General features: G+C 33.0%; 2 protein-coding genes across 4 annotated transcripts; both read right to left on the reverse strand.

Annotated features, from left to right (window-relative positions):
- Positions 1 to 6,272: 6,272 nt before the first annotated feature.
- On the reverse strand, positions 6,273 to 12,781 carry LOC118042455 (protein DETOXIFICATION 24). Of its 3 annotated transcripts, none has more exons than XM_073403894.1 (10): positions 12,292 to 12,781; positions 12,036 to 12,156; positions 8,766 to 9,015; positions 8,034 to 8,575; positions 7,810 to 7,896; positions 7,653 to 7,709; positions 7,300 to 7,538; positions 6,934 to 7,052; positions 6,722 to 6,808; positions 6,273 to 6,607 (listed from the first exon to the last, which is right to left on the reverse strand). In XM_073403894.1, exons 3-10 carry the CDS (start codon positions 9,009 to 9,011, stop codon positions 6,527 to 6,529), a joined length of 1,458 nt encoding a protein of 485 aa, XP_073259995.1. In that variant the 5' UTR covers positions 9,012 to 9,015; positions 12,036 to 12,156; positions 12,292 to 12,781; the 3' UTR covers positions 6,273 to 6,526. The 3 variants fall into 3 exon arrangements, with proteins under 3 accessions (XP_073259995.1, XP_073259996.1, XP_034906027.1); XM_073403895.1 differs by having other exon boundaries at positions 12,025 to 12,152; positions 12,292 to 12,780; XM_035050136.2 differs by having other exon boundaries at positions 12,025 to 12,156; positions 12,292 to 12,780.
- Positions 12,782 to 15,757: 2,976 nt separating this feature from the next.
- On the reverse strand, positions 15,758 to 20,037 carry LOC118042456 (protein DETOXIFICATION 21). Its single transcript, XM_035050137.2, has 9 exons — positions 19,997 to 20,037; positions 19,091 to 19,358; positions 18,221 to 18,762; positions 17,292 to 17,378; positions 17,109 to 17,165; positions 16,689 to 16,927; positions 16,442 to 16,560; positions 16,155 to 16,241; positions 15,758 to 16,063 (listed from the first exon to the last, which is right to left on the reverse strand). Exons 1-9 carry the CDS (start codon positions 20,020 to 20,022, stop codon positions 15,989 to 15,991), a joined length of 1,500 nt encoding a protein of 499 aa, XP_034906028.1. The 5' UTR covers positions 20,023 to 20,037; the 3' UTR covers positions 15,758 to 15,988.
- Between the last annotated feature and the right edge of the window lie 1,137 nt (positions 20,038 to 21,174).

Genomic DNA, 21,174 nt, shown 5'->3' on the forward strand with positions numbered 1-21,174 from the left:
AAAAATAAGATTTTATAATGCAATGAACTCCAAATCAACAAATTTAGATGTTGGAAGAAAAATTGGAAGGAAAAACTAAAATTGATATATATATATATATTGCACTTTCGCACTTGATGTTTTATAATATTATGGTATAAACATGATGATATGATGCCGAAATTCCATGGAAGCAGGGGCAGATCTGTAACATGTGCTGGGAAAAAAAAAAAAACTATTTCTTTACTATTCATGTTGTATCTTCACTAACTAGAATAATAATAATGGTACTGGAGCATTCCACTATAACATCAACATTTAAACAATTTAATACTATAAAAGGAAAGGATAAAGATTGCTAACAATAAAACAATTATTTTTATGCTCTCTAAATAGTCAATTCTACAGAAACTCAAACGTTTATTGTCTCTCCTTAAGGAAAGAGACCCATATATATATATATATATATAAACACACCTTTATATAGAAATAGTTATTATATATATTACATTACATCATTGTACAAAAGAAAATAGTTGCTTTTATGGACAATCATCATAATTAATACAAAGACAATCTCTCAACAGAACTTAACTTTGGTAGTAGAGCCGCAAAATAATCTAGCAATCTTCCTCCTTATATCCGATCTTCATCTTCTTCTTTAGACCAAGTTGTACCTTTTCTTGCTAAATAGACAACCAAGAACTTCAACAATCTTCTGTTGCTGCATAAGCACTTCAGTCTTCTTTCTCCCCTGTGACACCATTAGTTACCTATGGTGCATCCACTACTCATGCCATCATACCTCTTCCTCATACACAGCAGGTAATCTCTTTAAAACTCTCCAAAACCATCATACCTCTTCTTAATGACACATCACCATAACCTCCTTCTCATATGGTATCTACTACGACATCTTCATCGTCTATCAATCTTGCATACTTATCATAGAAGCAGTAAGATCACTTAAGCATGAGCTCTCTCTTATCTTCTCTTTATGTGGAAGTTTTGCACTTAGTTGTGGATTGTAAGACCTCTCATGACATCTGGACAAGGCTGAAAACAGCCCTAGCCTCTCTTTCCAACCCACGGATTATGCAACTCCACGTTTCATTCCAAGATTTACGACAGAATGATGATTCTGTCAACATCTATTTGCAGAAGTCAAAGGCCTTGTTTGATGAACTTAATGCTGCTGGCAAACCAATCGTCATGGCAAAATTCAACTTGTATGTGTTTTGGGGTTTACGTAATGATTTTAAGGATCTTGTCACCAGCTTGTCTACTAAGGTTGATCTCATCTCCTACACTAATCTTCATAACAATCTCCTTACACATGAGTTTCTCCACAAAACTTCTCTCCAACCTGTCATAACAAGTCCTCTCTTACCACCTCCAACATAGCAGCCATCTGTGTTTTTTGTGCAACACCATTCTGGCTTTAGTACTGGCAAAAAGGGTCAGTTTTGTGGAGGCTGGAGGCATAACAATTGCAGCAACTATTATCATGGAAGTTATGGCAATGGCTTAGCCCAGAACTTCAACACTCACAATTATGCTTCAAGCCAGCAATTTGAACAACAGGGAAATCGTTTCTCCTATGGTTTTCCCTTTTGAACTACATGCAATTTGGGTAGCAAGGTAACCATTTTGGTGGTTACATTCGCATCGTGATGTGTCAGTTGTGTTATGAATATGGGCATACTGCCCAACAGTGTTCTCAGTTGGCTACTTATCCTCTCCAAGCTAATGTCAATCTCACATTTAATAATGCCCCTACAACCACTCTTGTTATTTGGTTTCCTGATACAAGTGCAAATCATTATGTGACGCCAAACCTTGTAAGTATGACTAGTTCAGAACCTTACCTTGGTAATGATCATCTGCATGTTGGTAATGGTAAGAGCCTTATTATTTTGAATATTGCTCACTCTAAAATTCATTCACCCAAATGCACGTTTATTTTATCCAATATTTTACATGTTCTTGACATTAAAAAGCCTCTGCTATTTGTTCAAAAAAAATTTCTTAAGAATAACATCTTTTTAAAAAAATTTATTCCTTTTTATTTTATGTTAAGGATCTCATGACAAAGGAAGTGCTTCTTTCTAGTCAGAGTAGAAATGATCTATATGTTTTGTTTGAGTCGTCTGTCACTACCAAAAATTCGCTTAATAGCAATGGATTTACCGACGGAATATCTGTGTCGGTAATTTGAGGTCGAAATTACCGACAAAATTTATCCGTCCATAATTCGGTCAATTACCGACTGAATTATGGACGGAAAGCTCAAAATTAAAAAAAAAAAAAAAAAAAAAAGGCGATCACTGACGTGGAAGTTTTGGCGAGGAAGTTTTTTTTTATGGAATCACTGACGAATTCAAAATAACAGGCTCGTATAGTGACGCGACTGGTTCACCATTGAAAATAACGACGAACTCACCGACAGATTTGAAATGGCTAATCCGTACAGTTATGTGTCTATTTTCCCGACAAAAAAGCCAACGGATACACCGATAGATATTTCCGTCTGTGAAACCGTCGAAAAAAGTTAATATAATTCCCTGTTGTCGACCCTCTCCTCCCCTATTTCCCCTTCTTCTTTCTAATCCCAACTCTCCCCATTTGCAAATAGCCAACACCCAAACAAAAATCTCCCTCATCTCAACACAACAAGTTATATTTCTTGAAGTTTTGTGATCACAGCATCCATGTTTTGATTTTCAGATGGATTTTATCAATTTTTATAAGTAATTCTATCTTTTAAAATATAAATGTCAATTTTTTTATTTATTTTAGTATATGTATTTTGTTAGTAGATGTACATGTTTTATTGTTATTTCTCAAACAAACTTGTAGTATATGAATGTATAATTTTATACCTGTTATGGTTTATTTTAGATTTTGTAAGATTGTATTTGTTTGTAAATCGTTAAAACTTTATAGAATTACCGAATTACATGTGTTGTTTTGAAATAATTGTGTTGTTTTGAAATAATTAATAGCTTGCTTAATGGGCCCGTTTTAAGTTTTATCAATGGTATTATGGAGTGGTAATTTCTGTAAATTTATATATATTAACTTGTACGTCTATATGGACGTTAAATAAATGTTCATAATGAATATTTAATATTTATGAGAAGTTGTGATTGGTTTGTTGGATAATCTCGAGGTAAAGTAATATTTTTGCAAGTTTATTTACCTAACTTAGTTAAGTAATATATGATGTCATCATAATTTTGTAGAGGTTCGATATAAGTCATGGATGATCGTTCATGGATGTATCGAGATTCACCCCAAGAATTGTGGAGGATGGATTATTGTAACAGGGTTCAGGGTTTTATTAATTTCATAACATCTATTCCCAGAAATTTTACTGGAGGCGGTATTAGGTGTCTATGCAGGAAGTGTCAAAATAAAAAGTATCTGCATCCAAATATTACACAAAGGGTTTATGGAGAATTACCAATGTTGGTATGCACATGGAGAAGTATTTGTTAGTAAGAGGAGAATGGGAGAAACGGTGGTTGGGTCAACTTTTAGTGCTGGCAACGTGCATGAAGTGGCAAATGACAACACTAATCTTTATAGAAATATGGTTATGGATGCAATGAGAATGAATCAATGTAATGTCAATTAATGTCCAATCGTAGAAGAAGAACCTAATGCAGATGCAGCTAGGTTTTTTGATTTGTTGAAAGATTCTAACGAACCATTATGGGATGGCTGCACAAACCACTGTAAATTATCGGTCATGGCACAGGTGTTCACCATCACGTCAGATCACGGGTTGAGTGAGGCTGGGTATGACAAAATTATTGAATGGGCAAGAAGCATTTTACCTGAAGGGAGCAGGCTGAAAGAGAACTTCTATGTTGCAAAGTCCATAATGAAACCCCTCGGTTTAGGATACTAGAAAATTGACATGTGCCCTAACTTCTACATGTTATACTACCTTTAAAATGATGAGATGAATGAGTGCATGACACGCGGGCATTCCCGTTACAAACCCAGAACTGGCAGGGGAAAGACTCTGGTGGCATATAAAAAACTTAGATACTTCCCGATCACACCAAGACTGTAGAGGTTATTCATGTCACCAAGGACTGTTGAGCACATGACATGGCACCAAGCACATGATGGCATCAAGCACAGTAAATTTTTGTAATCGCATTCTGAGGCAGAGCGGGAAAATACTTTTTCAATTTTTCAAGAATGGTGTCCATTTTCAAATGAGAATTGGGGGAGAGATTCAAAGAAAGCAGAAAGAGCAAAGAATTGCACAAATATATACACAGATATCAGTTATCATGGGAAACTGAAAGAACTGACTTAAGAGTCACGGAGTACCGTTATCCGCCATTTGACCGGGTAAGAGAAACTAGCAAAACAAAAATCACACCAAAAAGGAACACAAAAAAAAAATTGTGAGAAAAACAAAATAATCAACCTTTATCTAAAAGATCATTCAAACTAATGGATTCATTTTTCACCAGGAAACTCATCAAAGTAAGCTTTCAAAAACGATGTCCATTTACCTTCAAAAACATTGTCATTCTTTGAATTCTCAATATCAAGGGCCCCATAAGGATACACATGTTTCAAAAAAAATGGACCGCTCCATCTTGATCTTATTTTTTTAGGAAATAAATGGAGTCGAGAATTATAAAGCAAAACTTTTTTACCAGTATCAACTTTTTGACAATTTTCACAAGTTTTGCAGAATGCATGCGTGTCCTTGAACATGGTGGGCCAATAAAATCCTTTTTGTAAGATTTTTTCAGTCGTCTTTTTTAATGAGAATCGACTCCCACATGCTTCAGAATGATAAAGTTTAATGACACTACTTACCTCATTGTCAGGAATGCATCTTTGAAATTTTTGATCAGGACAATATTTGAATAAGTTAGGGTCATCCCAATAAAAGTTCTTCACTTCGTTCAAAAACTTTCCTTTGTCTTCAGTACTCCAATGAGCATTTGAAGGGATTTTTGTCTTCACAAGATTTTTGTGTTTTTGAATGTATTAAAATGTGTTTCAAACTATATAATTAATTCTTAAAAGTAGCATTTAGTTACTATTTTAAAACCAAAAAATAGAAATTATAGGAATTGAAGGGGTATGTATTTTTATTTTTTAAAAAAAAAAAGTATAAAGATTTATTTTAAAATTGTTTTAGAGATAAATTATTTTTTGTATTTCTATCTTTATTTATTTAATCAAACATATTTATATTTTTTATGTATTTGTCCCTTCCGTCCTGAGCAGTAGCAAACGCAACATTAAAATCGTTTCATTAATTTTGAGACAAGTCGGAAAAATTAGATTTGAAAGATTAAAAAATTATAGGGGAAGTTATAGGGGACAATGTGTTTCCTATCCATGAGCGCACAGTCCTACTTCTCAAAGCAAAACAATGTGTTTCCTTGCAAGCCTAGTTTTTATTATCATTATTTTTATTTTTTTATCAATTTAATTATAAATTTTTGTTCAATTTATTTGGTTAACTGATCATACATCCATATAAAAAAAAAATGATATATTTTTCAGGTTTTAGATTAAATTTATGTTCTATATTACTCATATTATTTAAAATTTATTCCTTCAATTTCTAATCTTATGAAAAACTAGTGCTCAATTTATTTTTCTCCTCTTTTATTTTTAGGAAATTTTATTTTCTAAGAATTATTATTATTACTTTTCTTTATGTATGGATTTTGGAATAAAAAAAAATTTAGAACATGATTAATTTTTCTTTTTGAAAGATAAATCAATATAGTTTAATTGTAAGAAAGATTCTCGAAATTTAAATGAAAGTAACATGGCTTTAAATATATATTTAATATAAAAGTTAAAAAAAATATTGCGAATAATCAATCTGTCCTAATTTTTTTGAAGAACAAATCTAAAAATAATTTAATAATAATTGAAAGTAAGAAGTAAAAACAAATAATATTTGATCTAAAGCTCATGTACAAGGACTAGTCCATAGGGCCTATAAACGAAAAGGAAATTAGAAAAAGAGTAGCGTCTTGGCTGGTAGTTGCAAACTTAGGTTTTTTATTTTCAAATTGGTAGTTGCAAGCGATTAGTTGAACACGTAAAGTGCATTAGCTGGATATCAAATTCCAGTTCGTGAATAGCTTGTAATTACTAAACTAGGAAAGCCTAAAGGAGAGTGAACCGAGCCAGCATGATGAGCCAGCCGATAGCACTCATCAATTTGCAACGTAATTACAGCGTGTTTGGCAGTATGATAGCGGTTGTTTTTTAAATAACTTTTCATGCTGAAATACTTGTCAATGATGTTTTTTTATTTTTTAAAAATTATTTTTAACATCAACACATCAAAATAATTCAAAAAATACAGACCACACTTAATTTTAGCAAAAAAAAAAATTAAAACTTTTTGAGAATGCAAATTGAACCGCATTCCCAAACTGCCTCAAGTCTCACAGAGTGGAAAGCATTATGGTCTCAGGATTCGGAAGCATTTTTCCCATCTCAAAATCTGGTTTCAACATGCAACAAGTAGTGTCCATTACTTTCAAGAAAGATTGGAGCTTTCATCAGATCCCTTTGTTGTTTCAATAAAAAATCGATCCAGACGCTCTGATGCCTTGTTTACCTGCGTTCCACGAATTAATTCAATGTTGGTTGCATATGGTGGATATAGCTCTGATCAGCTGACTATGATTTTTAGAGTATTCTAACATAATAATTTCATGACAGCTTTTCAAACCTGTTCATTCCAATCAATCTTCCATGTAAGATAGGATAGCACGAGTGTTTGGACTACGACTCCACTCAACAATCCAATCCACAAACCCTGTATTTGCAGAGAAGAAACTATTGTTAATAAAAATGCTAAGCAGTAGCTTGATTCTCCATTCATAGGTTTAATGTTAAGCAGTAGCTATCTTATGATATCTTGACAATATTGTTCTTACGTACCGTGACCTGAAGATGCGCTACATATCCAAGCAGAATTCCTAGCGGCAACCCAATCGCATAATAGCTCCCCAAGTTGACAAATGCAACCATACTTTGCACACCAGCACCTACAGCTACACCTGGAGAGGGAATTTTAATGGTTAAGATTTACATTACCACATGTGCGCGTGCCCTTTTATATATATATATATATATTGCTGGAAACACCGGCACTTGACTTACTTTTGTCGTTGTGAGCGATCGATCGTGTATTGCATAAAATAAATTCTAAGATACTTAGAATTAAAGCTGTGCAAAAACTTAATGGACCAGAAAATGTTCATATAGTATTTGCATGTAATAATAGAATTAGAATGAAATACTTGCCTGTGAGTACTGGATAAATACTATTCAGCAGCATTGAGAATGCTAGTAGAACATGAAGCCTGTACACAGATTCTGCTATTTCCTCACTGCTCGTAAACAAGTATGACATTTCCCGACTAAAGACCATGCACAAAACCCAGAAGATAAGTCCGATAACTATCGAAGTAACAAGGGCAACCTTGATAGAAAATTTTGCAGCTTTGGCGTTGCCCCTTCCCAGTTCATTTGATATGCGCACACTGCACGAAATGCACATACATGACATTTTATAAAAGAGATCACTTGCTTCAGAAACAGAGATATAGAGAGACAAAACGAAACGGAGTCGCATTTCTAATGGTTAAAGCAAATACCATGAAGAACCTAAAAACCCAAGGCAGACCATGAATTCCCATCCATTGATGTTGAGGCTGCAACAAGGAAGTAGCATAAATCATCTTCTTTTCAACAGTTAGAACTATATAGTGCCGATCGAGCAACTGTATTGAGATTTGCACAACAAGTTCTTACCAAATGGAGAAAGCAGATATTGCAACGGTTGCGTTCTTCATATATCCAGCCAACAAGACAAGAATAGAGGAATACCATAATTCTAAGCTGTAAGGTTATAGCAAACACAATTAGAAAGCAAGTTATGACTATATATCGAAATAAATGAACCATAAATCATTAGTAATCTTAAAATGATGCGAGAAATGGAATAAAAAGAGTAAATGGTCAAAATTGGAACTTACCAAATCATGACTCCGGAGGATATTGAGAGCTTTACTAGAGGTAACATATCAGCAAATGCAGCTTTAGTAAAGCCTTTCCATGTATTAGGACACCAACCTCCAAAGATGTACACAAACTCTCCAATAACGAGCAACCAAGAAGATATGATGAATGCACTCATGGCACCAGCAAGACCAAAGCCAAGTTTGATCACAAATAACCAGGACAAAAGCACATGAAGCAGAAAGGAGGAAGCAGAAAACAACCCGACAATCTTGTTTTTTTGCTGTGCTTGCAAGTACATTTGGATGGTCAAGCTAAAGACAAAATAGTAGAGGATGGGAATGAACCAAATGGAGATTTTTCCAGCTTCTACTGCTATATTCTCCTCTTGCCCAATTAGTCTTAATATCGGAGTTGTAAAAATGAAGAGGGGAAGCAAGATGGTTGCAGTTACACCATCAATGATCCATGATCTCTGCAAGTAAATACCCATCATGTGGTATTGTCCAGCTCCATACGCTTGCCCGCATAAGGTCTCAGTCGCACTTGACATGCCAATCTTCCATGAGAAAGGAAAAACTTCGGTAAGTAAATTATTGAAATAATTGTCTTTACCTTAAATATATTTGGAAGATCACACAGGTGGCAAGACATGTAAGATAGGAAGGAGACATCGATTCATTCCTCGATTCCATGGCTACAAAGGGGCATAAAACATTATTTAAAAAAAAAAGATTTTTGATGCGTACCAAAATGCCATTCACAAACCGTAGCAAAATGCTCTGCTGTAGGCCAAACGCTGCAAGATCCAATTCGCTGATGTGCCCCATGAATAACTGAGTCACCACAATCATCCCAAATGAAGTCACTCGTGCTATTATTCCAGGAAATGCAATCCTCCATAGCTTCTTGGATTCATTCCAAACCCTCTTCTTCAGGCCCTCGCTTTCAAATTCTTCCAGCAGAAGAAGCCTCTCTTCCGTTGAATTATCCATGATTCTGTAAGAAGGAATGCTAAACTTGTTGATTTTTCAAGTTTTCTTTGTTGAATATAAACTTGACATTGAACACCTTTGCGATATGCATGTTCAATTGAGATGTGATCATATATTCATCAAGACCACATGAATCTTTCATTTCAAGTGGATTTCCCCAACATTCATGGAATACTGATTGTAATAAACAGGAGCATGCCTTTTCAATGAGCAAATTTTACTATCAGAAGCATGAATCAAGCTAGTCGTCACAAGTTTATATCCCACATTGCTTGCCTCAAGCGAAACTCATATTTGTAGGGTATGTACTGGAATGTTGAGTAGTCCATTTTTAACTCCCCAAGGTCTTACCACCTTTGGAGTTTTAGAACCGTGGCTGGCTCCATGTAGGTAAGAAACCAGCATCGAAGTCATTATGAGTTGCCTTTTACGTACCAATTATATTATGTTGCCATGAAAAGGGATATGTGTGGTAAATAAATCAACTCAAATTAATTTTCAAATGTGGTGAAGCAATATTTATTAATGGCTAAGGGGGCAACATGTACATGTGCGTGAAAAAGTTAAAAGAATAAGTCAAGAAAAGAATTAAAAAAAAAATTATTAAAAGAATAAGGACCAAAACTAAATAAAAAAAATAAATAAAATTAAATATTGAGGGACAAAATTTAAAAAAAAAAATCAAGAAAAGAATAAAAATATAGTAATCAAAAGGACGGGGACAAAAAAATAAATTAAACAAACAAATACAATAAAATTAAAATGAATGAAATTGTAAAAAAAAAATAGTCAATAAAATTATAAAACATAAAAATAAAGCAATTAAAAGTAGAGATACCAAATCAAATAAAAAAAATATTCAGAGGTGAAATTGCTATTTAATCGCTGCAGTGATAGGATCGAAGTTATTTAAAAAAAATGTAGCCATTGACAACAAATTTTATAGAAATAAGAAACAAATTTATTGCTATTTAAAAAAAAAATTACTTCCATTTAATAAAAACAGATAAAGAATTAAAGGTTCCAGTAAACATTAAAAAGAGAGGGTTAACAATAACTAAAAACAAAGTTGAAAAGGGAAGAAGAACATATGTATCGAGAAATATTTTATACAATATGTTTATGAATTTTTGAATCTTATCCTCTCATGTTTTTATGAGAATATAATTAATCACATTTCAAATTTTATTATTGATTTTGAATTTAATAATTTGGTTCAGAGGAGAAAAATAAAATACCAAAAAATAAAGTTATTTTATTTTTATTTATACACTATTATAAACCCATGAATCTCCCTGACAATATTGACTGCTCTTCCGATTGCAACTTGTAAACTGAAGTACTCCGGGACAATAGAGGACAATCAATTTATAGCATGTTTGTCACTGTGTTTGAAAGGTATTTTTTTTTATTTTAAATTAATATATTTTTTGATATTTTTAAATTATATATTAATTTTTAAAATAATTTTTAAAATATAAAAAAAAATACTTTAAAAAATAACAACAACTATATTTCCAAACATCCTTTTATTGAAAAGTTAAATCTGGTTCTTAAAATAAGAAAATAGTCTCAACAGTGTTCTCTTCTCCTCTCCTATTCTACATGGCTGGTTTCATCACTAACATGAGAATATTAGGTAGCCCTTTTCTTCTTGTTTTGGTAGGAAACAGATGCGCTGCCATTTTTGAATTGTCAGCTTGCTTGGGTGAGCTCTTGATTTTATTTTTATTTTTATTTTATTTTTGCTAGTGATCTCCTCTGAGATGTGATAGAGACTTGTGTGGTAGAGTTGAGAGTCAAATCTATGGAAAGAACAGTAGCTGTATGTGCCTGCCTGACTGGTAGTTGCCTACTTTTTTGTACTTTTGAGACTGGTAGTTGCAGAGAATTAATTGCAGCCAGCAGAAGGACAGGGACGCATAAAACACCGCACTGGGATCTCAAATTCCAAACTAGCTAGTTCACTCACATGCTAAGAACCTGTTGAATCTGACTAAAATAAAATAAAACATTCCGCTAATCTAACTTGGTTCGAGTGGCTTGGTCCTCTGACAAGGACATCTCTTTCTCTGCTTTAGTCCAAATAGGGTTTGTTCTACCGAGCTTTGTATTATAGGCGCTGAGTTGACAAAAATGTGAAACTTGAGGGGCCATGAAATCTTATTTACCCTCCAGAAATCACACCGATGAAGATGAATGAAGCACGCGGGACATCATCTATCATTACTTGTTTAATTACACTATAATTTCAGAGATTTGAAAATTAGTTGAGGTGTATATGTGCATGCTAGTACCTAGATTAATTTTAAAAAATATTATCTATTATTACTGGTTTAATTGCATTTATATCTTCAGACTTGTAAAATTAATTAAAATATATATATTCAAGTTAGATCAAACATCCAAATTAATCTAAAAAATTCATAGCAGACTTAAAAATACGTTCGAGAACGCAGTTGAAAACCATATTGTTATAAAATTCAAAAAAAAATTATTAAAATTTAATACGATTTGTACTTTTTGAATTGTTTTGATGTGTTAATGTTAAAAATAATTATTTAAAAAATAAAAAAAATTATTAACATACATTTCGACACGAAAAGTTATTTAAAAAACAATAATTACCAAACTCACAACCATACTCTAAATGTGCATGTGTACGGAAGGATTTATGCTCTATTACGCACCAGGAATGTGAACTATAGGGTTTGTTCTACCAAGTTTTGTATTAAAGGCTCTAATTTGGCCAAGATGTGAAACTTGAGGGGCCATGAAATCTAATTTACCCTAAAAAAATCACAGCGGTGAAGAAGAATGAGATGAAATAATCAAGGAAAAGCAGAAATCACGCAGAGCAACATTATAACAACTGGTTTATGTGCACTATAAAAAGACCATATTTGTATTAATGAGATGGGATAATTAAGGAAAAGCAGAACAAGAACATGAAATGTAAATAAAAACAGGAAAGGGAAAGTATGCATATACTCTTTATAATATGCATGCGTACCTGTTAGGTACCCTCAAGACTGAAACAGGTTGAAGCTCACTGCGCTTCAGCCTTGGATTATTGTCGACTCGAGAAATGGAAAAGGCGAGAAGGGAATGCGTCTTTGTTAACACAAGGCAGTATAGCGACTAACTAGCAAGCAGAACAAGAACATGAAATGTTAAATTAAAAAAAAAAAAAAAAAAAAACCAGGGAAGGGAGAGAAGATCAATGGTAGCGTAGGAGCAACGAAATCAAGCATTTACTCCTTAACATTTGCCTGCGTACCTTTCAGGTGCTCTTCGAGGCTGAAACCGATTGAAGCTTGCTTCGAAGCAATGTCCACAGGGAGAGAGAGAGAGAGAGGGGAGAACGGATGCTTGTTAACAAGGCAGTAGCTAGGAGTGCAATGTGTTTAGTTTCTCTCTGTACTTTCCATAGGTATTCGTGTATAAGAACAACAAAATTGGTTGATAGAAAAAGAATAGGGAGAAAGGAAGAATGGTTGGTCGCCTTTTCACTGATGGAAGAAGGCGTGCGAACCGCCGAATCCACAACTAGTAGGCGCAACATTCATGGCATCGTCAAGGTACGGTTACAGTTACCTTGCCTCTTAATTTCCGTGATTATTTTTTATTTTAAAATATATTAAAATAATATTTTTTATTTTAAATAAACTATTTTTCAAATCAGTACTTCAAAATAATTTAAAAAATATTTTTAAAATATAAGAGCAGAGAAGATCAAATGAAATATTAAAATAGAAAAGGATTTGTGATGTGCCAACACGCTCCTTGATTGTAATAAACAAGAGCATGCCTTTTCAATCAGCAAAGGGATATGTGTCATAACTAAATCAGCTCAAATTTTCGAATGTACACGTACGTGAAAGATTTGCCATTGAATTATTTTATGAGAAAAGTAATATTTATTAATGGCTAATGGGGCAACATGTACACGTACGTGAAAGATTTGCCGGTCGTTCTTCATTGAATTATTTTATGAGAAAACCACTTGAATATGGTCATGACACGTTGAGCAGCTTTTTTTTTGGAATAATATTTTAAATATTAAAATTACCAAGTTGTCCCTGATAAAACTTAAAAATAACAATGAATCAGACGAATAAGACCAGAAACATCCTCACAAATAGTATTTTTTTTTTTTTTAAATTACAAGATTAATTATGTTATGTTACTCTTTAAAAAAAGAAAAAGACATAGAAGTCCATCTATACATGTATATTTCTTTTGTCGTCCAAGGACATGACCGTAATCTACTTTTCATTTTTTAAAAATGATGAAAGAGCTGTTCACCCAGTATTTTTTTTTTAGGGAAAAATAGTCATAAGAAATAGTATATTGCATTATAGATATGAATAGTTTAATGATTATTTTGTTATTCTTAAAAACACAAAAAAAAAAAAAAAAAAACCTAATTGTTGAAGGTAATAAGGTCTTTTGATAAGGGTTTGTTAGTCATTCTAATATTGATCAAAAGCAAATTATTTTTTTAATATTTTTAAAATATAATACAACTACTAAATTGCCTTCAAAAGCAAAATTGGTTTATTTAGCGTCCAGGAATATTTTATATTCTTACTTTTAACATCACATTAAAAGAACTAAAGTACCCTTTAAATCAAAATTTCTTTAACTAGCATCTACAAGTTGTTTTATATTTTCATCATAGTTTTTATATTATATTCAAGTTGACTAAGAGACAGTTGAGTAATTTAATAGATATAAAACATTATTTTAAAAAAAAAATGTTTAATGCATGCATTGCATGTATTAGCACATGAGTTGTATCTACATCATTTGAACAGTGTGTGAAAAGGTGTTAGGAAATGATGATTTTGGGGAAGTGTTCAATTTCTTTCGATGGCCTCTCTGTTTCTATATCATGCATGCAGTCAACGAACCTCCAGTTTGGCATCAACAACTTATTTATAAAGAGCTTTTTGTATTTTCATCATAGTTTTTATATTATAATTAAGTTGACTTAGAGATAATTGAGTAATTTAATAAATATAAAACATTATTTTTTATTAAAAAAAAATGGTTGATGCGTGCATTGCACGCATTAGCACATGGGTTTTATGTGCATCATTTGAGCGGTGTATGAGAAGGTGTTTGACTACCAAACAGTGGTTTTAAGGAGGCGTTCGATTTCTCTTGGCAGCTTTTCCATCCTTAGGCCATGCATGCGATCAACGGACCTCTGGTTTGGCATGAACGACATTGTTTTTCCTTCTTTTCTCTCTCATCCTCAATTTTCACGTTTGACTCTACATGTTTTAAGGTAGTCCTTCAATTTATTTTTTCTTCTGATTTAGTCCTTATTCTTTTTGTTATAATTTTTTATGTGAAATAATTTATAAATTTAAAATTTTGTTTCAATTTCATCCTTGTTCTATTTTTTTTATCTGTTAAATATGGTACTTATTCTTTTTATTGTTAATTATTTTATTTAAGATCATTCTTAAATTTGAATTTTTTTTAAAAAAAAATCATCCTCCTTTATTTTCTTTCTATCAAATTTGATCATCATTCTTTTTATTGTTATTTTCTTTACTTTGGTAAATTTTTTAAATTAATGTTTTCATCAATTTCCTCATTCAACATTAAATTGGTTGGGAATTGCACTTTTTAATTGTGCCTAAATCTAGCATTTTATGAGTTGCATGTTTGGGAGTTTAACCCAGTTTTAGGACATTTACCTAGGTTTGTTTTTTTTTTTCCTTTTCTTTTTCTAAGCTCATGTTTTTACAATTTCATCCTTCAACATTTATTTAATTGAAGATTGAGCTCTGTTATTTTTTATTTTCTTTTTATAGGATTTTTTGTACTAATTTTCAAAATGACTCGGGTTATCTTTGATTTTTTTATTTGTTGTTATTTATTAAATTTAGTGCTTTTTAAATAGATTTTGTTTTCGAATTAAATTAAATTAAATGATTAAATATAAACATTTGATACACTTCTTAGTATTTTATTTGGATTTCTACTCTAATGGCATATGCAATCTTTTTCATTGTCGTCATGCAATCATTCACTTATGGGGCTTGTAGTTGGTGCATTTTCTATTTGGCTATGGATAAAAATTCTTTTTTTATTTTATTTATTCTCTTTTTTTTCTCTCTATACCTTGATTTTTAAAAAAACCAAAAGGGATTGCTAATTTTTTATGTCAAATTTAATCCTTATTCTTTTAATTTTTATTTTTACTGACCATTTTTTTCTTTAATTTAATTATTTAATATTTGATTTTTAAAAAATTAGACTTCATGAATTTTAAAAAAACATTAATCAATCGGTGTCTTTGTTCCTTGGGCCTTCCGTCCTTTCATTTCTCTCTATTAAAAAAAGAAAAACACATACACAATTAACATGCTGCTTTTGGACTGCATTTTCCAGATTCCGTGTTTCAGATGAACATCGACGCTACAAAACTTGCTTTCGAAGTCCTTTTATTTACCGCATCATGCTTTGAAGTGCTATTTTCGGTTGTGTTTTCTGTCAAACAGTTACAAATATTTTGTTGAATTTAAATGATTTGTGTTTTTTAAAATATTTTTTATTTAAAAATATATTAAAATAATATTTTTTTTAAAAAAAAAAAAGAATTATTTTTTACTATCAAAATGATCTAAAAACATAAAAAAAATAATTTAAATTAAAAAAAATTTAATTTTTTTTTTTAAAATGTTTTTAAAATATAAAAACAAGCAAAATATTACCGGATTTAAAAAAAAAAAAAAAACCTTCTCATTGCAGGTAATTAATTAGAACACCAGACTCTGGTGACCAGAGCATCTGAATCAATGGCTCAGGAAACAACTTTGGAGCTTCAGCATCTTTTACTTCTGAAGATCTAAAATTGGCCTTCAAAAATCACAATTACCTAGTTCAGAATATGGGCACCGATTGATGCTTTGTAAAAAAAAAAACAAGTATACAACATAAATCAAGGACAGCCAACTTCATGCAACTTGGGTGCTTGTTTCTTCGGGATCAGCTACAAACCACTTGTTGATCTTGTTATGAGCAACAATTACCTGCAGATGCATTTGTTTTTGTATAAACACACTTGAGTTTCTGGGTTGAAGTGAGAGTATAGAAAGAAAGCTGAAGGCAAAACCAAAATACCTGTTTTTCCCAGTCAGTTCTGTAGGTTACTATAAGCAGAACAACAGTTTGAATAAATGTCCCAATCAACATCCCAATCCAAACACCCTACAAAACAAGATCTCTGAGAAAGCAAAACAAAGGAAATAGCTAGCGATGAACCAGTAGGTGGGCTGCAGAATCAATCATGTGAAAACATGCTAAAGGATTACACTTTCTATATGATTCTTTCCCATTATCCTGTGTAAGGTTGTAGAGACTTTGAACTATATCATGAAAGAAAGGAAGAAGCGATGAGAATGACTCACTTTGACTTGCAGATCCATGACATAACCAAGCACAACTCCAATAGGAATTCCGACCAAGTAGTAGCACGCTATATTAATGTACGCTACAATGCTCTGCCACCCAGCCCCAACAGCAACTCCTGTTGAAGAGAATAAGTGGACAGTGTATTAATAAATGCAGATGTTATTAAGATCCTTTCGCGGGGTTACAACATCAGTTACGGTATATATATGCAAGAAAAGAAGCGCCAAGAACTTGGTAAGTTACCGGAGAGCACTGGTTGTACACTGTTCAAAAGTATGGAGAAAGCCAGTAGCGGTGAGAGATTTGCGACAGCACTGGCCACCTCATGACTTGAAGTAAAGACGTAAGCAAGAGATCCTCTGGCGAATAAGAATACCAAAAACAGTAGAAGGCCGATTGAAAATGATGTAAGAACTGTCACCACGATCGAGAACTTTGCAGCTTTTGAGCTCCCTCTCCCAAGTTCGTTTGACACTCGAACACTGGAGTTTCCAACAAAAACATGAAACAAGAATCAAACCAGCTGTCTGAAAGATACACACTCACACGTACATATTCTAAGCATCTCTGCTTCTTCTTCTTTTTTATGTGGTTGACCGATTTTATCGCCATAAATATGAATTCCAAAAGAAGATAATGCCCATGATTGAGATGATAATACACCTTGCAGCAGCCAAGAAACCAAGAGATATCATCATTTCCCATCCATTGATGTTGAGGCTGCAAACAGGAACATCTTTAAAGAACTTTCCTAATAAAGAAGAATGCAGGAACATCTTTAAAGAACTTTCCTAATAAAGAAGAATGAAGTATAGAAAAGAAAAACATTCGCCAAGGAATGATTACCAGATAGAAAGAGCGTCGATAGCAACCTCTGCATTTTTCAAGTTTCCTGTTAAAAGAACCAGCACTGTGTTGTACCAGAGCTCGAGGCTGTAATGTACCATGAATTTAACTCAACCTCCAGGTGAATATGTTGTGGACGTCACAAGTGAAGAAATCGACCCAACAGAACAGTGGTTAAAAGTTCAACATTTTTTACTCCCCTTTCTTATTAAAAAACAAAAAACTCTAATCTATGCTACATCAAAGATAAATTAAAAAATATGCAGGCCTTAGTTAAAAACTTAACAACGTCCAATAGCTCCAAGACTGTTGAAACCGATTAATCCTGTCGATTCCAGCTACTTAAGGTGTCAAAGTTATACTTCTATTATACCTACATTGGTACTCCTGGTAAATACAATTACCATTTTGATGCCAAATGAATGTTAATTCATAAAAGAACTATATAGTTCTTTGAACTATATCATAAAAGAACTCAAGCACTCACAAATAGTTCTAATATTTGGTCACTGGGCTCATAACCATAGCACAAGCATGCCGATCCCATATTGAGTTTCTTTTACGACCCCATATAGCAGCTACGTAGTGATTTCGTTACTAAATTGACCAACCAATACGGTGTTGAAAGTAAACCATATTTCGACTCTGAAAAACAGAGAATCGATTCTGAAAAACAGAGAAACCGGTGCAATGTGTGGTGATAGAAGGTGAAAGATGAACAAGTGTAGGAAAAAGTGGAAGAATGCATTTTTCCTTAATTTACTCATCTTCATAGTGGCATCCTCATGTTTTAACAGGTGTAATTTAAAGCATGCCAGAATCCGGAATGGTAAACTGAATACTCCAGCATATTAAGCTGTGATGTATCCGTTCCAAATTCTAGGTAATTCATGATTCGGACAAAATCAGAGGGTGATAAAAAGCCTTACCAGAGCATAACACCAGATGACAAAGAAAGCTTGATGACAGGCCAGAGATCTTTGAAAGCTAAGGTCGAGAATCCTTTCCATGTCTCACGGCAACCTCCACTGGTAACAAACATAAGCTGACCAATATTCGGTATCCAATATGCCAAAATTGTCGACATCATTGCTCCCGGGATGCCAAACTTGTATTTGACAGTTAATAGCCATGAAAGGAAGACGTGGATTACTAATGTAAGTGCTGCCAAGTATGCAATAATCATGTTCTTGCTCTGCGCTTGTAGGAACATTTGGCAGGTGAAGGACGGAATGAAGGAAAACATCACAGGGATTAACCACAGGGAGATATTTCCAGACACTTCCGCAATATAATCCTCCTGGCCCAGAGCCTTCAAAATTGAAGATGTAAAGAAAAACAGAGGAAGAAGTAGCACAGCTGATAATATTAAAACTATCCATGATCTTTGGAGATAAACTCCAAGCATATGATGTTGCTTTGCACCAAAGGCTTGCCCGCAGAGAGTTTCCAACGCACTAGCCATGCCAAGCTGCAAATTCAAACGACACATTTATAATAAAGGAAATGCAAGGATACAGGTAGCCATACAACCAATTGCATGTCTTCTAGCACTTAAAATGGGAGTACTTTCAAAACTTGAGAAAAATAACACCATTCCTGTACATATTTTCCTGTCTTCAAGTTTCCAGATTATATGTCACATACTGCAGGCATTAAACATCAAATTTCATTTCCCACTTAATGGCCTTAATTTAAAGCAAATTTTCATCTGAGAATCAATCTTTAAAGGATGCCATACAAGAAACTAGTACCAACAAAGAATAGAAACACAAAATGAAATGAGTCAAACTACTTTCCAGGATCCCATTGGAGAACCTCAAAAGCACTGTGAACACAAGCGAGTATGCAGCTAGTTCTGTGGAGCCGATATGCCCAATAAATGCTTGACTGACTACATTTATCCCGAAAGTAGAGAATCTGGTGAAAATAGCAGGACCAGCAACAACCCACATCTTCTTGGTCTCAGTCCATAACTTGTCCTTGAACCTCAATTCCTCAGCGTCCACCTCTCCTCCTTTTCTCAAAAGCTTTTCGTTGATCTCCCCCTCCATTTCCCCAGCAAGCCTGTACTAACCCCAAAACTTTAGCTATCAATGAATAGAGAATGAGGTTCAACTCCTAGAGAGTTAATTAACTTGTATAGTTCAGAGCACAATTATTGAAAAGAGAAGATTCCATTGCGAGACAACACCTGCTAAAGATTCTTGGTTAAAGAGCAAAAAAGGCAAGGAGAAAATACTCGAAGAAAAGACAAGAGAATCTATAATGCAATCATAGAAGTAGGCCAATTTAAGCGCTTTGACACCTCTGAGTGCAACACGAGCTGTTTACTTGTTACTAGTGTGGCATGATCGAAGAGAGAACTTGCTCTAGACGAAAGAAAAATAAAGGCTATTATTCATAATAAAGTTCAACGCGATAACCTCCTCGTCATTTCCTACCAATTACTTTTGCCAAATGTAAAGTCAACATGGAATATCTTCAGCAAATCCATATGAACATATTCTGATGCACCAATAGATTGACATTATCATAAAATCGAAAAAGAAAACATTTTATGGCTGCAAAAAAAAGAAGAAGAAGAAGAAAAAAAGGAGCATCTCTTGCATGATATATAACCCACAGAACTTTAGAGTTTGGTGATCTAACACCTATATCCTGAAATATACAAATTCTTGTAAGGAAATGAAGAGAAAGTGAACCTCATGAAATTTTGCATTCCCTTCATTTTTTTTAATCAAACTGTATATAATTTGTTGAAAAAACGAAAGGAAAAGATGGAGTATAAACGTATGATATTCAATAAAAGAAGATTTCGAGTACCTACGTGTGTAGAGAGAGAGAGAGATGAGGTATATACCATTAAAAAAAAATACTTACAAAAGTACCTGTATATGTATATATTTGAAAGAAGGGAAGAGGATGATGAGTTACAAGGAAGAGAGAAAAGCAAGTGTAAGGCCAAGGAGATTCAGCTAGCAGGAGGTTTCTATCTTGATGCCATTAGACTAATCTTCTCTAAAGTTCTATCTCCATTAAGAACTGGCTGCCAAGCAAGTGACTTTTATGACAAATGGTCAGCGCAAGCCTACTTGTGTTTTTTTTGTTTCTTTTCTTAGATTCATTCATTAAAATTTAAAAATTATTTTCAATTTATATTATTTTTTTAATATTTTCAAATTATTTTAATACATAAAAATTTTAAAAAATATTATTTTAATATATTTTTAAATAACAAACACCTTAAAAATCAATATTTATCTCCTCAGTTGTTCGACGTTGAACCATATCATAATCATCATTAATGGCTGTGTGACCGGCATGTGCCCCACCGCCACCCACTGGTCGAGAAACGAGTGCATGCAAAGACTACAGGTAAAGAGAGTGAGGTGGGAACTGGTGTTTTTTTTTTATTATTCCTGTCTTTTTAGTTGACAAATAAATGCTTTTTTCAATGGTGGGATTAGGCGACACGTTTCAGAAAACCTCCCTCTATATTAACAAGTGTGTGAACCAGATTGAATGAATTTAAAATATTTTTTCTCGTTATTAACGTCTAAAATATGCCTATATTGTTCAAAGAGTTTATATAGCTGAATTTATTTTTTTATTAACATGTAGTTTGGACCGGTTTATATTTATTTTGAGTAATTTTGTGAGTTTTAAAATTAATAATTATATACATATTTAATAGTTTTTAGATTTATAATATTTAAACTAATAATTTTTGAAAAGCAAATTTATAACTTAACAAACTATACTTCTCAAAATAAACTGAAATATTTATTCTTATCAAATGACATGTCCTTTTTAGCACGTTTTATTAAAAAAATTGTGGATTTTTTAATGAGAGGAGCAGCCCCGTTGTATTGAGAGAAGA

This window comes from Populus alba, chromosome 13 (assembly GCF_005239225.2).
Source record: "Populus alba chromosome 13, ASM523922v2, whole genome shotgun sequence".
NCBI lineage: Eukaryota > Viridiplantae > Streptophyta > Magnoliopsida > Malpighiales > Salicaceae > Populus > Populus alba.

Excerpts from the sequence above, each read along its gene's own strand:
- LOC118042455 (XM_073403894.1), bottom strand. The coding sequence starts at position 9,011 with ATGGATAATTCAACGGAAGAGAGGCTTCTTCTGCTGGAAGAATTTGAA. Across the intron at positions 7,053-7,299 it reads TATTTATCCAGTACTCACAG|GTGTAGCTGTAGGTGCTGGT; the intron begins GCAAGTATTTCA and ends TTCCCTCTCCAG. Across the intron at positions 6,608-6,721 it reads AGATTGATTGGAATGAACAG|GTAAACAAGGCATCAGAGCG; the intron begins GTTTGAAAAGCT and ends CGTGGAACGCAG.
- LOC118042456 (XM_035050137.2), bottom strand. The coding sequence starts at position 20,022 with ATGAAGGGAATGCAAAATTTCATGAG. Across the intron at positions 19,359-19,996 it reads GGAATGCAAAATTTCATGAG|GCTTGCTGGGGAAATGGAGG; the intron begins GTTCACTTTCTC and ends GGGTTAGTACAG. Across the intron at positions 16,242-16,441 it reads TCATGGATCTGCAAGTCAAA|GGTGTTTGGATTGGGATGTT; the intron begins GTGAGTCATTCT and ends CTTGTTTTGTAG.